At 38.5% G+C, this 19,795-nt stretch overlaps 1 protein-coding gene across 1 annotated transcript; it reads right to left on the reverse strand.

Annotated features, from left to right (window-relative positions):
* Positions 1–5,960: 5,960 nt before the first annotated feature.
* Positions 5,961–6,896, reverse strand: LOC114611172 (olfactory receptor 150-like). Its single transcript, XM_028755822.1, has one exon. It carries the CDS (start codon positions 6,894–6,896, stop codon positions 5,961–5,963), a length of 936 nt encoding a protein of 311 aa, XP_028611655.1.
* Positions 6,897–19,795: the final 12,899 nt, after the last annotated feature.

Here is a 19,795-nt window from a genome sequence, read left to right on the forward strand (position 1 = left end):
AAGCTAGCCATTCCTAAGAAAGATAAAATCACTTCCTTTGTAGAAGGAACAATTAGAGACTGAATCAGATTCTTTCTGTCTAAGGTAATAATAGCCTTGTGGGTTGGGGTAATTGTTAGTCCCAAATAGGTGACCTGAGGAGTGGACAGTTGGACTGTAGAAGGTGAGCCCCTGTAGCCCTGACTGGAAAGGAAATTTAGAAGAACAGCTGTGTCAGCTTGGCTAATTTCTAGAGAGAGACTACAGAGAAGGATATCATTCATGTAAAGTACAATCTTAGATCTAGGGAGAGATAAAGAGAGCAAGTCAGAAGCCAGGGTCTGACCAAAAATGTGTGGGCTGTCCCGGAATCCCTGAGGTAGAACAGTCCAGGTAAGTTGGGTAGAAAAGTGGATGTCAGGATCTTTCCAAGTAAAGGCAAATATGTTCTGTGACTGGGTCTCTAGAGGGATAGAGAAAAATGCAACTTTGAGATCTAAGACTGAAAAATAAGAAATCCCTGAGGGGATAGTAGAAAGAAGTCTATAAGGATTAGCCACAACAAGATGGAGGGGAACCACTGCAGAGTTACTGTGTCTGAGGCCTTGAAACAGTCGATAGGTACCATTAGGTTTTTTAACTTCTAGTATAGGGGTGTTACAGGGGGAAGAGGAGTTTTTTTCCTTAAGAGGTCAGAAATGATAGGCTTAAGTCCCCTGAGGCTCTGGAGAGAGAGAGAGAGGGTATTGAGCTTAGGTGATGTACCTGGTAGAGTCCAGTAACTGGATGACAACAGGAGAGTGATGTTTAGCAACAGAGGGGTTCTGGACATCCCAAACTCAGGGGTCCACCTGAGAAGCTGGTAAGGGAAATAACATGCTAGTGTTAGTAGGTTGACTGGCTAGAAGGAGGAGCAGAGGAACTGCTGGCAAGCTTGGGTTTAGGCGAATTGGGGGAGCAAAGGAAATAGAGGCTCCCAACTTAGCTAAAATATCCCTTCCCATAAGGGGACAGGACATGTAGGCACTACCAAAAAGGAATGGGTGAGAGGTACACTCCTAAAAATGCAACTAAGTGGGGAGGTCAGGTGAGGAAAGTAAGGTTGTCCTCCTACCCCGATAATAGGAAAACCTGAAGGTGAAGTGGGTCCCCAAAACTCTGTCAGGACCAAGTAAGTGGCCCCAGTGCCCAAGATGAAGGAGATGGGTCTTCTACATACCATAATATCTACCCGGGTCTCCCTGCTAGTGATAGGCGTGGTCGGGTCAAGAGAGCTCAGGCCCCATCAGTCCTCCATAGCCAACCCTAGAAGGTCAGCTGAAGGGTTTTCTGGGAGTGATGTCCCTCTGTTCTGAGTGACATGAGGGCAATAGACAGCCCAGTGTCCCTTCTGATGGCACCTAGGACATGGTCCCCTTGGCTTGCTGAAGTTGGGGCAAGCCTTCACCCAATGTCCATGTTGATCACATTTATAGCAGCGGCCAGGTGGTCCCTGAGTCTTCAAAGATCAGGAGTCTGGGGTAGTGGCTGAAGCTGGTCAGATAGCCTTTGCCAGCATATGGTATTTCTGTTTTCGGGCTTTCTCATCTCTCTCATGGTATACCTTGAAGGCCAGCACCAAGAATCCTGCCTGTGGAGTTAGGGGTCCCCTCTCCAATCACCTAAGTTTAGCTTTTATGTTGGGGTAGCTCTGGGAATAAAGGTAGGTCATCAGGAGTTGCTTACCGTCTGGGTTTTCAGGGTCCAAATTAGTAGACTGCAATAAAGCCTTTGTAAGGCATTTTGAAAACTGAGATGGGTTTTCCTGTTTGTCCTGGACAATCTCTTAGAGTTTTTCAAAGTTTACTGGCTTTAAGGCTGCCTTTCTCAGGCCTGCCAAAAGACATGTTATAAATCTATCTCTGGCTATGATACCACCTGCGGTATTATAATTTCATCCAGTATCCTAGTGAGGAACTGCCTCAGATCTGATTGGATATGTTCAGTCTGTTTGATGAATCTGATCTGCATACGTTTTTTGCCTCTTCCCAAACTTAGCTGCATTCATCAGGAAGTAAATTGTTAGTGAGAATCATATGAACATCATGGAAAGTCAAGCTATAAGATGGAGTGGTGGACTGGAACTCTTTGATAAAGACAGAGGAATTAGAGGTATAGGAACTCAGTCTGCTCTCTATTTGAGAATGTTCACTCAGTGAGAAAGGGACATGTATTCTGACCAGGCCGACAACCCCAGCCACTTCCCTTAGGGGAAGGACAGATGCTGGTTTAAGTGTCCCTGGAGGAGAAGGAATTGGAGGTTTGACTGTGGCCTTAGAGTGTGTGATAGGAGAGGTAAAGGTTGGTGCCAATCCAGTGCGATTAACATGGCCTGCAGCTGGTGTAGAAGGAGGGGAGAGGTCCAGATAGGTCAGGCTAGTAGACTCTGAGGTATCCTGGTGAGAAGAAGAAACGGAGGCAGCAGTTTGAGTTTTCGGCAGCATGGAAACAGGTCTGCTAAGGAGGGGAGGAGGTTCATCAACTGGATCTAAGGGTGTGGTGTCATCTAAGGGGGGTTGAGTAGGTTTCATGGCTAAGAGAACCTGGGGTGTGGAACAGGCAGAACACATAGAGGGATTAGAGTGAAGGTAGATGAATGTTTGGATATAAGGAACCTCTTTCCATTTATCAGACTGCTGGCAGTATGTGTGAAGACCCTTTAAAGTGATTGGGTCTAGTGTGCCATTAGGTGGCCATTTTAAACCATTATCTAGAGGGTACCGAATCCAGACCTTATTCCAGAGGTGTATCAGTTTGGAAGGCCTCAAATCAGGCATTAATTTTAGAGGTTTGAGGTTTCTGAGGAGACAATCCAGTGGGGTGTCTGTGAGTGCAGTCGAAGACAATGTAGTGTCCACTGGGTGATGGGGGACTGTTACCAAGCTATTTGTATTAGCGTCCTGAAAGAAAAGTCGGCAACTCCCAGAGATCGCCAGAAAGAAGTTCAACCTGGTACCAGGATTTACGGCTGCTGCAAGAGCTTGGGGGTGGGGGGTGGGGTGGGGGCTGTTATCTGCTTTCAAGGAGGGGAGTCACCCAAATGGCCAATGTCCTAAGTTGTAGGTCAGCTAGAAGCCAGTCATATGGACTGGGGCAATGAAATATCAACCCCTCAGGTCAGAGAAGGCTAGCCAGGCCCTATCTGGGCATTTAGGCCCCCTCCTGCCAATTGGAAGCTCCTTACCAGCCAATACACCAGTGTGTGTTTGTGAGCTTATGCAGTCTGATATCAGGAAAGGTGGAACTGTGAGGGCTGTGTAGGGCTGTCTGGCTGCCCAGCCCATGTGGCAGAGCACCATCTGGGGACCGCTGAGGCACAGCTCACATGGTGGAAGTTTTGTGAGCCCCACAGCAGCAGATGGAGTTGGTCTGCAGCAGCAGTGGAAATTTATGCCGTCGGTGATGACAGGCAGCAATGGTGAAAATTTACACAGTCAGTGACAGCAGGCAGCAGTAGATGGAGTCCACACAGTGTAGCGGTGGCAGCAGCAGCAGTCCTGCACGGTCACAGCAGTGCAAGTGAAGAATAATTTAAACCACTCAATAAAAGCAGTAAATGTATGTTTTATAAGACAGGAAGGGAACACATAAGACTTTAATGTCACCTGCTAGAAAAAAAAAGTTTCTTCAAGATAAGTGAAATTAGATTATTTTGAACAGCATATGGCACAGAGCAGTGTGGGTTAGGATAAGGGAGAAAATAAAAAACGAAATTTTTCCCTGTGGGTACATGATGAAGTTAGATGGGGAAGACTTTGATGTGGAAGAAATCACGTTGTCGTTTAAAAATCCAGTAGAGCCTTTCAAACACGAAACTATTCCCTCTGTGTCTTTTGTTTCCAAGTTGGAAAATAATTTTCATTTTAAGTGTTCATAAATATTTACAGAGGAATATTTATACTTTTAAATTTTCCAAGAAATCTTCATATCAACCTCTTTCCCTATTCCTTATTGTCAAATTATTAAAATAATAATGACCCTTGGGCAAGAGAGGGCTTGTTTTTGATGTTCTCATTTTGTTCTTGGGGTTCTGTTGTTGTTTTGGGTTTGAGTTTTCGTTGTTGTTGTTGTTGTTATTTTGGTATTTTTTTTTTCTTCACCAATGCTCAGATGGAAATTTTCACTATCCACCAGGTGGCGATAAAGCACAGTAAGTGGAATAGAGAGGCCAGAGCAGCACCGGGTGCTGCAATGATTTGTTCAGGGATTAAAAATCACAGACTCCAGATACATATGTAACAGAGGATGGCCTTGCCCAACAGCAATGGGAGGGGAGGCCCCAGAGTAGGGGGATGCTGGAGCACTGGGGCGGGAGAGTGTGTGTGGGTTGGGGGAGCACTCTCATACAGGCAAAAGAGGGGGAGGGCCGATATGGGATGGAGGAGTTGGTGGAGGGATAACTGGGAAGTGGGATACCATTTAAGTTGGAAACGAATGTAATGATTGATAAAATAAATTATAAAAAAATCACAGATCCAAGGCAGTGACTAAATACATACCATCTGTAAATATAAGGAGTGGGAAGTCGCGCTGACATCCTAATGGGGCAGACAACAGAACGAAGCAGAAAAACCAGGGTTGATTTGTACAGGCAAGAAAGCCCGCACCTTGTGTATTCCATTCTTTAGACGCAAATACCAAAGGGTATGTAGACTGTCCCAGAAACAATACAGACATGTATTGTCTGGTAGAGTCTGAGAAGCATTTCTAGGGAGAGACAAAAGAATTCACCTTGGATTTGCTACACCAAAAGAAGTTCTAGCAATTGAGGCTCCTGTGGATGTCATGGTGATGGTGACGGTTATTCCAAATCATTACATTGAGGAGCCAGCGTGATGTCACCAGCACAATCTATGCTGGTTGGTGACATTGAGCAGACTACTTCATTGAGAGAGGTGAGGGATTTCATGATTGGAAACTTCTTTCCAGGTTCCTCAAAATATCAATACATATTTTTATTTCATAATGGCAGTAAGTTCAGGGCTCATTAGTCAGAAAACAATGTTCCCATTTTACCATTTTTATGTAAATAAGTGGCTGATATGAACATAACTGTAAAAGAATGTCATTTTTAAAATACGGTTGGTTTATTTTTAATTATACATACATGTGCGAGTGAGTATTGGTTTGTACACTTGAAGGCAGCGCTAGAGAATCTGATGACACTAGAATTAAAGCAGTTTGTGAGTTGCACACCATGATTAGGGTCTCAGTAAGAACAGTTTGCACTCAATCTCTGAGCTGTGTCTTCAGCACAAGAATGTCATGAGGAAATAAATAAATGGATAAACTTTACTTGGAGCATGAGAAAGAACAAAAATGGTTCAGGAAACAAAGATGGTGATGTATCTTGAAACTGCCAAAAGGAATGTTACAGCAACATGCATAAAGAATTCAGTCCCTTTCAATACAGTCTATCATTGCAAGTAAAAAAAAAAAGTTCAGGTTAATTATGTATATATGGTCAATCATACTTCTATGAGTATAGTAAAAATTAAGATTGTACATTTATATTTCAAATGGTTACAACTGTTCATTTAAAAATCGTAGTTTCAAAATTGTGAGTACCAGTTCATTTAAAAATTCAAGAAGCCCAAATATTAAGCAATTCAAATGTTACTGAAAATGTATTACTGTCTGATTTAACAAAAATAAATTTCATCTAAAAAGAACAGTGCTCCAGACTTATAAAACAAAATAACTATATGAATTCATTTGCTATTTAAAAACCTATTTAAAAGGAATATATGTACTTCTGGACATTCAGATTGTGGGGTATCCCAGAAAGGCAGTAAACTCCATCCTCAGAGTCCAATACATTTGACTCAAATTAAACAAGTGTTTATAAAACCTCATGACTCATGAAGATGCACTGTTTGTCTTCACTGTATACTTCAAAAGCCTCTTTGGTTGTATAGTTTTGCTTAACCAAGTTCTTCGTTTCACATGAATTGTCTTCTTCCTACAATCTTATATAAGGCAACTTTGACATCCTTATTCCTCAGGCTGTAGATCAAGGGGTTCAGCAGGGGCACAACAATGGTATAGAACACAGAGGACACTTTCCCTTGGTCCATGGAGCTGACTGATGATGGCTGTAAGTACATGAATGCTAAAGATCCAAAGAAGACAGCAACAGCCAAGATGTGGGAACTGCAAGTACTGAAGGCTTTGGACCTGCCCTCAGTGGAAGGAATGCGCAGGATGCTGGCAATGATGAAGATGTAGGAACCGAGGATGGTCAGAGTTGGGACAATAATATTAAACGAACCAAAGCACAATCCTAGTGTTTCATTGATAAATATACTGGAGCAGGATTGTTCCAATAGTGGTAAAAGATCACAGAAGTAGTGGTTTATAACATCAGCTTTGCAGAAAAGCAGTCTAAGCAGGCAGGCTGTTTCACCTGTGGCACAAATCAAGCCTACACTATATACCCCCACTACCATACAGGAACACACTTTGTAGGACATGGTGACATTATACAGCAAGGGATTACAGATTGCAACATATCGATCATATGCCATGGCAGCTAGCATGTGACACTCTGAAACCGCAAATACGTCAAACAAGTAAAACTGAGCCATGCATTCTGCATAAGAAATAACACTCCTCACCATTACAAATTTCTCCAGCATTTTGGGCATGATGACACTGGATTGGCAGAGGTCAACAATTGACAGATTACTGAGGAAGAAGTACATGGGGGTGTGCAGGTGGGAACTGAACAGGATCAGGATTATCATGCCTAGGTTTCCTAGGACTGTGACCACATAGATTCCCAGGAAGAGGAAGAACAGGGGCAGCTGCAGCCATGGCTTCTCTGTTAATCCAGTCAGGACAAATTCAGTCACAATGGAGTAATTTCCTTCTGCCATTTTCACTGATCATCTATACTGAAGGAGATTTAAGATTTTAAAACAGGCACCTACTATGCTTTTACATTAAAAAGTTTCAAATAGAGCTGAAGTCTTTTCTGTAGGATATCTCCACTTCCTTATCAATATTATTAGTCAGAGCCCTGGAACGTATGTTTGGACATATGAGGCATGTAATTGAATATCAGACAGAATAATCATCATTTATACTCTATGAGTGCTGATATGTATTCTCTAAGTGTGAATCACACAGTAATTACTCTGAAAACTTGACTTGAATTTTCCAATCTGTTTCCATGCACAATCTGTTTGTATGCACAATGTGATTATATTAGGACTCCAAAAGCAAAATAATTTTTGATATGTTGAGATAGTTACAACACAAATAAAAAATCAGTGACTAATATCAAACTTCCTTGGGGGTAGGGGGAACAACTAAAGCACTAAAGCAACAACATGTTTACCCAGTTGCATGCTATAAGTGCTAGTTTCATCAATGGAGAGACAAGATGTAGTTGTAAGCAACCTCATAGAACTGAAAAAAAAAAGAAAAGAAAAAATTCTCTTTGTAAATTAGTGTTACATATATTAACTTCCAACAAATCTACAAACAATAACTACTACATATAATTAGAGTTAGTTAAGGTATCAAAACAGAAAACCATCTAGAAGTAAGTTATATTTCTACAAGTTTCCGACAAAGAGCAAAACAAGCCAATTAAAATAACATTAATGATCTACATAGAAAAATAAAGAAAATAATGAAAGGCTATCTACTTAAAATTGTGAGACATTTAAGCTGTTTCTTTCTCACTCTTTACTTGTCTTTCGCCTGTTTAATCTTCATGTGAGGTTTCATTGAAATTGACTACAGTAGAAGCTTTTTAAATATATGCATTATGAAATAAATCTAAATTGGAATAACAAAATAACAGAGAAGACAAAGCACCAAATAGATATCTCCTGTCACCAAATGAAACCTCCAGTCTGAAGAATGGGTTCCATCTAATGAAGGTGTCAAACAGAAGCATCCCATGTAAACCCTCAATGAACCCAGACTATTTCCAAGATTATTGGATACTCTCCACAAACTAATGTCATGGCTTTATAGCTGAAGACAAAACCTATATAACTCGGTGGACATGAAGAACTCAAGATGGTGTCTAACTAAAACCTTCACCCTACATTTCCATAATTATAGCAACATAGAATATGAAAATTGAAATGACAATAATTCCTTGTTTTCCAAATGATTGTGCTTCAAAAGTGAATCATAAATTTCAATGAAAAAACTGATTTTATCCAAACAATTCTAGAATCATTAAAATAGCTTCATGGGAAATAACTTCTTAGGTCACTCTCTTAAAGCAACCACAACTTCATTCAAACATATAACACACCTCCATGAAAATGCTAACATAATGTAGTATTATTAGAAATCTTTATCATTCAGATCTTCCACAATAGTATCTTAGACCAGATATCAAACTACCAGCTTTGATAGAACAAGTTAACGAATTACAGATTAATGAAAAATATAAAAAATACAGTGTACATCTGGGTCTAGTAATTTAGCAACATTATCCAGAAAGTGAAACAGATTGTGGATAAAGTACTATAAAATGTTTTTATGCACTATTCCAGGTTAGAGATTCATAATCACGTTACAAAGAACTCTTGAGTATTAAAAGCTAAAAGAATGAGTATGCCAATTAAAAGGACTCAGATAATTTGAGAACATAGTGTGATATGTTGTGGCAGAATATAAGTGAAGGCTTTCAGGTACCGTCAGGAAATCTCCATGGTTGTGAGGCCCTAATTGGTACAAGGATCTTACAATGTGAGGATGTTAAAAAGCATCAGGACAAATGGAATTCAGCTACTCACTCTTTCTCTGCTTGGAATACGCTGTCCAGATCAGATGGAAGCTAGACTAAGTGCTTTCTAAAGCCAAGAGATCAGGATGAAGCCAGTGTTGGTGATTCAAAGCACATTTCTGGCTGCCTTTGTTTTCAGCATCTGATTCCTGATCTTAGTTTCTACGTGGCTCACATAGACATTTTGAGCCAAATATAGTGATTCATCTAATAGCTTCCTCGTGCTTCAACCCAAAGAACCCACCAAAATGACATCAGTACATAGAATTTTTGATATATAAGCAGTGTCATAATTATTTATAGAAGGCACCTCCCTGAAGAAATACTTTCATCAGGGATGAGTTGGTGGAAAGTGGAAGCAATTAAAAGTTGCTTTTTATGCTTTGTGTGACACTCATTAACTCCCTTGTGTATAATATTCTCTGTGTTGTAAACTGTAGCAATCCTTATATTAAAGACTAACAATTAAGGCTGTCAAGTATGATTCTTAAATATCTTTCTGATAATAACTTCTCATCTAAGAATAATTTTCAAAGATTAAAGCTACTCTTTCTATTCTTGCCATCTTCTTGGAGAATTCATATTATTTTTATTGAGTTTCTGCATTTTGATTATTTCCTAGTTTTCTTCTTTGTTTGTGTAGGATGTTTATTTGTTTGGTTGGTTGGTTGTTTGTTGTGTGAGTTTTGGAAACAGGGTTTTTCTGTGTAGCCCTGTCTACCCTAGAACTTCCTCTGTAGACTAAGCAGGCCTTGACATCAGAAATCTTCCTGCTTTTGCCCCCCACATTCTGGGATTCAGTACACTTTAGCACAACTAATCTGAATGGGCTGTCAGTTAACATACTGACTTAAAGAACTTGGAAAAGAAGAAGAAATCTTAGAACTAAAGCCAATGTGGACAATGGAGACACTAAAATCTAGCTGCTGATGTTAATGGCTCAGATTTTTCCCCAAGTTTTGTCAGTTAGACCCAGATTCTTGAAATTAAAAACTATATATAAACAATAAGCAGTATCAAATTTGAATTTTATATCACTAAATGAAAATTGAAAGATCCATGTAAACTGACATGTCTCTATCTGTATATGAATATTAAATTATAGGTATACTAATGTATAAGGAATAGTATATGCTTATATATCATAGGCAAGAAATTAGAAATATATTGATTAACATGTACACTTAATCGTACTCTACAGCACAAATGAATAAGAAACAACATTTAAGTACCAGCATATACACCCAGCTCCCACAGGGGTTGTCGATTCATATTGTTATTTGGTAAAAATAAACAAAGGTTCTTTGAGAAGGGAATAATAGTGTTTGATTCTCATTTTCACTGCTTGATTGCTAAAATTTTCATTGTTTTACATTTTCATATATTGTAAAAAGAAGTTGATGGCTTTCAAATCATTGGTAGAGAGTGAGTTTGGGGTTAAGAGAAAACAGTTTGAGTCATTTGTAATAATTAACACCTCAGATTTTATTTATCTCCAAATATAAACATACTAAAATCGGGAAAATATTAATTATAGAGTTTAAATCGCCCAAGGTATATGATCACAATCTGAGAGTCCACTTATACCGAGCATAATTTATTTTAGTACTTACTACAGAGCAATGATATTCTAATTTTGATTCCTTTACAATTTTTGAATCAGTTTCATTTTAGGCAGTTTGGGGAAATGTCGCCATATCAATCTATAAAATATGTTCTATTCATCAGCATCTGGCCAATGCACTGTTTGCCTTCCTGTTATTAACAGAAGGGGGGACTCTTTACAGTACTCGTCTTAGTCAGGTGGTGATTCTGATTGTAAAGCTGAACTTTCTCACCACATGGGCTGCAGGTCAATCTCTTAGCACACATTCACATTAAAGGCCTATGCTTAGACATAGGCCCTGCTAGGAAAATGTGTAACCTGTGATCACATAGACAGTGCACATATTCATCAGCCTACAAGCACGCTCCTTCGTGATCTCTTAAGATTCTGAGGCTTAATGATTTGGAAGGCATCTAAGGTTGTGAAATTTCGTTTCACGATCATCACACTGTGTCAGAATCAAACATTCTTAGAAAGTAATTTCCTGTCATCAGGCTTGTTTGTTCTCTTCCTTCGAATATTTTTCATGTCTGTGCTGTTAGATTGCTTACTTCTCCCAATTATTTAGAGCTTTTGTACTGTATAAACAACTTCTCTATAATAGCTAATTTCATTGAGTGCCTATGACTATATGGTTCTGTGGGTGGTGATATCCTATTAACCATCTTCATTAGTTGTTTTTCTAGTTGGTTGTTGTGACAAAATAATTGACAAGAAAGAGCTTTAGGAGGAAGGGTTAACTTGCCTCATTGTTGGAGAAAATATAACTCACCTTGCCAGGAAAGACAATGCATCAGAAGTTGGAGACAGCTGACCACACCCTTCTGTATTCAGGATGCAGAGAGAAATGAATACCACGCTCATATTGGCTTCCTCAAACCCCACTGTTTAGTCAGTCTGAGACTCCGGTTTGTTCATGAAGTAGTACTGACCACACGACAGGTGGTCTTTCTCCTCAGTTAAAGCTTTCTGAATGACCTTCAGACACACTCAGAGACATGTCTTCTGACTGGTTTCTACCTACATAAGTTGACATTGAAGAGTCTACCTACATAAGTTGACACTGAAGATTTACCATCACTCCATCTGAAATCTGAACATAGAATATAGCCTATCTCCTCTTATATGAATAAAGTCAGGTAGTATTCAGGGAAATTTTGACACACCAAAAACAATAGCATCCTATCACAACAGCATATCCAAAGTTACTGAAATTTGATAGTTAATTTTGTAGGCTAACAGGTACCTCAGGGATTATAGAACACTAAAATGGTTGGAAAAAGTAGATGTAGCCATGTGACTAGGCATAAGATTTGGTCACATTGTAAAAATTGTATGCTACATTTAAATTTTGAGATTTCTCTACAGTTCTGTAGAACTGTAAATCTGTAGCTTCAAATTTTAAAGCATGGAAGAAATATCAGCAGATATTTATAAACAATTAAAATTTAGTTTTTAAATATATTTAATTTTGTTCAGTTACTTCATCATCTTATTTACACATATTTCCTCTGATTAATGTTATTTGACCCATTCATTTCATTTCTTTTAAAATTTGTGAGAAAATGCTCATCCACTAAGTAAATACAATTATTTTCAATCATTTAATTATTGTTAAATCCAAATATTATAGATAATATAATTAAGAAAAACATTTGTGAACACACACACACATACATATATGTGTGTGTATGTATATATATATATGTGTGTGTATATGTGTGTGTGTGTGTATATATATATATATATATATATATATATATATATATGAATTATTCTTTGACATTTTAAGTTGGGAGCTGTTTCTAGAACCACAAGGATAATACAGCAGGATTTACAGAATATATATCCTAGAGCAGACTCTGGGAGAAAGTTTAGCTTTTTGTAGGTTATTGATGTAATAGACTTCATCATAATTCACATACATAGGGGAAAGTTCACTATTTGTTAAGCTAAGCCACAGGAAGGAGGACTACAATATTTATCTCTTATTGCAGAGACAGATGGCAGGAATTAAGTCAGACAACCCAGGAATGATTTGAAGAGAAAGGAAGCCTATTTGCACTATTCTTCTTAAACACAAAACAAAAGGAAAATAAAGGGGAAACCAAGATGTCCATTCTTCCTCAGATCCCTGACCCTTGGGAGTGTCAGGGAAGCGTGTGAATAGCGAATGCATAGAATTGGTTTGGTGTAGGTTAGAAGGTCACACATGGGAGTTACTGTTGCCACTGGAGATCTGTCCTTTTGATTTTTGCATTCCTTCATCATGATAAAATGGGTTATGGAAAAGCTTGCAGGAGATAGAGTCCAGTGCAAGCATGCCTCTTCTCATGTTACAGAAACAGGACGCAAATGTAGAAAGGATTAAATGCTGGCATGCCTGTCAAAGAGAAATTCCAAGCTCCTCTCCTCTCCTTGTTGCTAAGAAACAAAGCATAAAAAAAAAACATCTTATCACCAAGAATTGGAACCATGAATGGATTTCTGTTTTATTACAAGCTTAAAATGCACCGTGTACATTCTGCAGGCTATAAAGATGTTACTTTTTTATCTAAGCAGAAATATAAGTAGCACTTAGTAAAATTATTAAAGATTACTGTTCTTTAAAAAGAAAGACTCATTTAGACCACATTGATCACAAATACATTCTGGTGGAGACTGCTGGTTTCATAGTTATCATGGCTACTTTGGTTCATTAACCGACAGAGCGCTTAACTTCTGTTGCATTGCAAATACAGCGAGTTATGAGAGTTTCTGAGCAGAGATCAAACATTTCTTGAGTTTTGTTGAGACTGAACGGTAGCTAGTTTCTATATCTTTTCTGATTTTCTTATTTCATATCAATTTCCATAATACTCAATTCTCTCTTCTGACCTCTATGGGCAACTGCTTACAGCAAGTCTCTCATTCACGCAAACACTTGCACATAATATATAAGTAAATACACAAATAAATAATAGTCTTTGCTGTTTTAGTTTTATGAACTCATATTTTTCTCTTCTTCTAAGTTTTAGTTGCTAGGAGTTGCTACTCTTCCAAAGAAAAGTATATCCCAAGGTAGCGGCAAGTGTACACTGTATTCTCATCACCTGAGTTGCTGGCATAGGAGGGTAGGAAGACCATGAGTGTGAAGCAAGTCTAGCCTGGTTTAGGTAGGAAACACCGAGAATATAATGCACACTCATATACACACACAAGCAGAGAGAATGGGAGAGTGAGAGAGAAAAAGAGAGACAGAGAGATATAAAATTAATTAGTAAATGCTGGCAAGTGAATTTACTGAGCTGGGTTAATGATTTTGTTTGTTTGTTTGATTGTTTTATCCTTCACTTTGTGATAATTAAACTCTATCAAACATTTACTTTGATACATACTTTTAATTTTAAAAATTCCTGGCAAGATTCGTTTTCAGTATTTTTTTGTCATAAATTTACAGGATAGATTATGTCAGTTGTTAAAGTATCCCATCTTCTCCACAGATCTTAGCTTTGACTCTGTTCCTCCACAATGGAAACAGAACACATGTGGCTTTTTTTTTATACAATAACAAACTAGACCCATTCTAGACAAGCTACATAACTACTCTAGTCACTCTCAACCTTCCTAACGCCACCATCCTTTAATAGAATTTGTCAAATCCTAGTGACCCCCAACCATAAAATTATCTCATAGCTACTTCGTAACTGTATTTTGCTACAGTAATGAATCATAATGTATCTCTCTGATATGCCAACCCTATGAAAGAATCCTTTGATCCCTAAAGGTATCACAACCTCCAGGTTGAGAACCACTGCTCTATTTGGGTAAGCACTGTGAATATTAACTGGTGTGTGTGTGTGTATGTCTGTGTGTCTGTGTGTCTGTGTCTGTGTGTGTGACTGTATGTGTATGCTGAGTGCACATGTGTGCTGTTTCTGTGGATCTTTGTTTAAGTTATTTAGAGTGCTAATTTTCATTAAACAACTCATTTGTTATCTCTATTTTTGATGAATAATACTATGATCTTCTGAACATGTTAAAGGTAGGAAATTCTTGATTAAAATATTGGATATTAGTTTCAAAGAGCCCTGAGCACTAGCTGTGGTTGTTCATTGCTTCATGGCGGAAGGTACAACTGCCTGAGACCCATCTAGAGCAGGGCAGTAATCCTGATGTCTTTACAGGACATCCCGTGTTCCTATGAGCACCTGCCATCCTCTTGAAATCTCTAGTCAGAGATGTCAATCTGTTTCCTAAGGCTTAGACACACAGGCTCTGAGCTGTCATTCCTAGAGCCCCAGTATGCATACCTCTGCTGAGGAAGGGAGAGCCCCAGGAGAGTTCCAGACTATCAGGGTAACTTTGCTAGTTTATATTTTTATTGCTGTGACAAATTACCATAGATGTAAAGGCTTTCAAACTCACCAACTTATTAGCTTAGCATACTGGAGATTAAAAGGGTCTTATTATACTAAACGTCGATGTTGACAATGGTGTTATCTCAGTTCATTTCTCTATGGCCTCTGTCTTCCATTATATTTGTGGATCACATGAGCACCAAGCATAACCTCGTTAGTCAAACTGGTTAGCAATTTCAACTCCATGTTCATCAGTAATTCTCCCTTGCCCTGTAGCCTAATATGGTCACTGGTTCCAAGATTAGAACATTACATCTTTGAGAAGATCTACTCTGCCTAGCACACCAACTGATGGGCTTCTTGCCTGGTGTGCTATCCAATTCCAACACTACTAGAGTTCTCCAAGGCAAAAATGTTGAACATTCTCATAGAGATCATCAGCAGGCTCTCAGTCATTCTATCCAAGCAGTTTCTTTTAGTAACTGACACTTCAGTTGTCTCTCATGAAGTAGTAATTTGGCACTCTCCTCCTGAGCATACCAGCCTGTCTTTGAACTTAATTTCAGACCAATGTTTCTACTTTATACCTGCAGGAAATTAGGCTGGAGATTTAGCTCAGCCCACAGAGTACCTACCTACCATACACATAGCTCTGGGTTCAAGACTTTACACTATACAAACTGAGCATAGTGGAATTTAACACTGGGTATGTCTTTTAATATTATATAGTGAATGGTTGAGACCAGGTTGAAATACCTAAGACCCTTTTCAATAAGATATGGGAAATGTATGTCTGAACGTGTTGTCATGATAAACTGTTCATTTTGCCAACAGATATCTTTCCAGAAAAGGGATTTTGTGAAACAAAATTGAACAAAACTACATTTAATTAGCAAAAGCCAAATTAATTTTATTAGCTGATTCATGAGTCATCCTATCCCAAGCCCTGGAAACAATGCTTTTAAAACACTAGCAAAGTTTCTTTTCTTGTATATGGTTTTAAACCTAGCCAAAGGGTGGGTGTATTTTTGACCGGCAATTGTTATGTAAGAAATAATGAGAGTTTCAAGCAACAACCAATGAGAATGGTATAAATCACAGTCATCAAGCTGGGAGATTAGCAAAGGATCAAGCAACCCCAGTAAGTTATTAATAGATGGTAGAAGTTAAAAGTCTCAAGCAAGGCGGTTAGAATGAAAAAAAATAGCTGTGCTGCAACAAGAGGAATGGAACCAGAACAAGTGCCAACAGCTGTTTGGTTGTTTTGAGGCCCTCAGTGAGAAAGCCACACTTAAGTGTAAAATGACAACAGTCAGACTTATTTATTCAAGAGAATATTTGCATACACTAACTAAGCAAATTGTCAAGCAAGAAGTTTAAAGAATGGATCTATACAGAGAGAAAATGTGATGGCTGGTTAGTTACACTCGTATAGAAAATACGTCTTTGATTAAAGAAAATTCACAAACTGTTTTCTACTTTCTACAACATGTATCTTATTTTTTCTTCTTCTTTTTTAAGTTGTCTTTTGGAGATGACATGGCCATTATACCTATGAACCCATGGAGCTATGGTTAGATAACACACGACCTACACAAGATCAAGGAATTTAAAATTCCATCACAGGCTGGGAAGGACATCCTGGGGAGGCCCTACCTGCTGAGGAGCCATACTGTTAATGGCTGCTAAGGTAGAGATAGTCACTTTTCCTTAGTGGTGTAGTATCTGCTAGTGTCTAACCCCAGTGGTCAGCCCCACACATGAGTGAATATAGACAGCATTAATTGGACTTAGTAGTCTATACATTTGTGTACACACACACATATAGAGATATACATATAGATATAGATATTCATAATTTTACACATATGTATATATGTATGCCTACCTAGAGAGAGATGGTAAAGAATGAAGGATGATTGTAAAAATTCATTGTATGTATAAAACATTCAAAGAATAAATCATAAATATGTAATAAACTATGAAATTATTAATGAGCATGTATTTGTAAATGAGAGATGTTTACAGAGTGTTCCCTCCACCTTTTGTGAATTCTGGGTCATGAACTCAAGCTTTCAGACTTAAAGCTGAAGAATGGAAGCAATTAGACATGTACATGACAGATTTTAAGGAAAGAAAGGTATAGTCAGAGGTGCTAGAGAGATGGGAAAAGAGTTGGGCAAGAATGGTCAGTATGCCCTGGATACATGTGTGAACTTATCTAAGAACAAATTTAATTAATATAAGAAATTGAACCATGAAACAGGAATTTGTGGTGGTCACAGATAGCAATCATTTCTAACTTGAATATTATACCTTTTACAATGTAAATATGAGTAATAATATTTAAACAATTAGAATTTATTCACACACACACACACACACACACACACACACACACACACACACAATGGGCCTGACCAGTGGTATCAGTTAATGATATTTGTCTCGCTACATTTTAAATGTGTTTCCATTGAGTATAGAATTTTAAGTTCTCCATTATTTAATCCAACACTTCTAAAAGTGTGATTGTATTGCTGCCTTTAGTTTTTATATATAATTTCCATATATATCACATTTTGGTTCCTTTAGGATAATGATCATTGTATTCTGTAAGTTTTTATCACTTTCCTCTTCAGCTGCTTTTTACCATCTTTCTATGGCATGCAGTTTTATTTTCACCTCATCTGTCTTCTCATCATTCTGAGATTCTTAGTAGGATAAAAATTAACTAATATAGGCCGGGCAGTGGTGGCGCATGCCTTTAATCCTAGCACTTGGGAGGCAGAGGCAGGCAGATTTCTGAGTTCGAGGCCAGCCTGGTCTACAGAGTGAGTTCCAGGACAGCCCGGGCTATACAGAGAAACCCTGTCTCGAAAAACAAAAAACAAACAAAAAAAAATTAACTAATATAATTCTTCATTTCTCCAAGTTCCCATATGTGTTTTTTTAATTTTTAAAATTATTTTATTGCTTGAACATTTCATACAATATATTTTAATCATATTCTTACCCCTTCCCAACTCCTCTCAGAGCCTTTGTACCTCATGACCCACCCAACTTCATGTTCTTTCTCTCTATTAAAAAGAGAGAATGAATGGAAACGTCAAAGATGTGGGGTCCTATTTGTGTTCACCAGCTACTCCTGAGTTTGAACCCTGACCTATAATGTGTTCTCATATACCTAGAGTCTATCCATTCAGGAAAACTTATTTTTCCACTGCCAGCAGCTATCGGCTGTCAATAGCTCCTTGCCTTGTCATAGCTGTACTCTTTCCCCTCCTCCGTGCTAGTTTGTCTGCTGTGTACCTGCACAAGTCTAATGCATGCTACCGGTGCTGTCAGTTCATGTGGGCATATGTCCTCTACAATCTGAAAATGCTGTTTCCTTGAAGTCACTTGCCATCTCTGACTCTTACAAACTTTTTGCTCCTCCCTCTTCTGCACAGACCTCTGAGCCTTGAATTAGTAATGTGATATCTGATTTAGGGCTAAGCATTTCAAAGTCTCTTTCTTCATAAGTTGTGCAGGTAAAAGTCTCTTAATTACCATATACTGTAGGAAGACACTTCTCTGATGAGGTTGGGGTACATTTCTCTATGGGTATAACAAAATGTCATTAGCAATCATCTTATTCCTATGTTCCTCTAGCAGAATAATAGTACTGTTTTTTCCTAGGGCCCATGAGATATCTAAACTCAGATATATTCTACTTCTTGCTGTATATCTCAGTGTTTCATCCTGCTTGTTTCATTGAAAACAATCTTCAATCTTCCAGTTCTATAATATTATCTTCAGTTGTGCTCAAAGTTCTTAAACATAATTTGTGGTATTAATTTTAGTCATGGGTGTCTTGCAAATTATGTAATTATCATATATATATATGATATAATATCTATGAGAAAAAATATATACATATACATTAGTTTTCCAATAAAATAATTCTCTGTTTGCCTTCTATGATTTATTAATTTCTGTTAGGCATGAAAGAAACCCTGGACCAATGTCACTCAGTACCTTTGACTCCTGTGAGCACTTCTCAGCATCTCACTCCTGCCACCCCCTAAGCCAGCACAGGTACTAGGCTTGCCAGTCTCTGAGTGCCCAGGTGCAACCTTCTCTCTATTGCTCTCTCTCTCTCTCTCTCTCTCTCTCTCTCTCTCTCTCTCTCTCTCTCTCTCTCTCTCTCCCCTCTCTCCCTTCTCTCTCCTCTCTCCTCCTTCTCCCCTCTCTCCTCCTCTCTCTCCAGACTCTCTCTCCCCTCTATCTCCTCTCTCCTATCTTCTCTCTCTTCTCTTTCTTCTCTCTCCTCTCAGTCACTCTCCTCTCTCTCTCTCTCTCTCTCTCTCTCTCTCTCTCTCTCTCCTCCCCTCCCCTCCCCTTTTGTCTCTTCTCTTCTCTTCTCTTCTCTTCTCTTCTCTTCTCTTCTCTTCTCTTCTCTTCTCTTCTCTTCTCTTCTCTTCCTCACTTCTTACCTCTCCTCTGACTCCTCTCTTCACACTGCCCACTTCAGTCTGGATCGTTCCATATACCTCCGGATGTTTTCTCTCTCACATCTACAAGAAACTGTCTCCAAAACCTATACCTAAGATCCTCCTCCCCAACCTATACCTGGGAACATCAATGTCTCATTTTTGCCATTCAGTTTGGTGATATTAATTTATTTTATATAAAATCTGCCTCATTAGATCTATTCTTTGGTTTATGCTTGCATCTAGTAGTGTTATTTCTTTATTTTCAACTTGGCCTTTTGATTTTGGATGGGTAAATCTTTTATTTGAAATTTTCATGCCTGGATATAACACATTTAGATCAAAACAACCCCTCCCCTCCTCCCCTCCAGTTACTCCCATATTGCCCTCTCTACTTTTCCCTCCCAACTTTATGTATTTTATTATTAACCTACTGAGTATTCCCAGTACTGCCTGTGTGTTTATGTGTGTACAATCGTCCACTGAACCATGGGCAACCTACTAGAACCTGCTGCAACCCTAAATTTATCTGACTGTCCCTGCCCCAGGAGCCATAAATGACAACAGTTCGTAAAGTGGAATGGCCGTTCGCTGAAGCAATTTG

This window comes from Grammomys surdaster, unplaced genomic scaffold (assembly GCF_004785775.1).
Source record: "Grammomys surdaster isolate TR1022 unplaced genomic scaffold, NIH_TR_1.0 126086, whole genome shotgun sequence".
In the NCBI taxonomy this organism is placed as follows: domain Eukaryota; kingdom Metazoa; phylum Chordata; class Mammalia; order Rodentia; family Muridae; genus Grammomys; species Grammomys surdaster.

Coding starts and splice junctions, on each gene's coding strand:
- LOC114611172 (XM_028755822.1), bottom strand. CDS start 6,896: ATGGCAGAAGGAAATTACTCCATTGTGACTGAATTTGTCCTGACTGGA.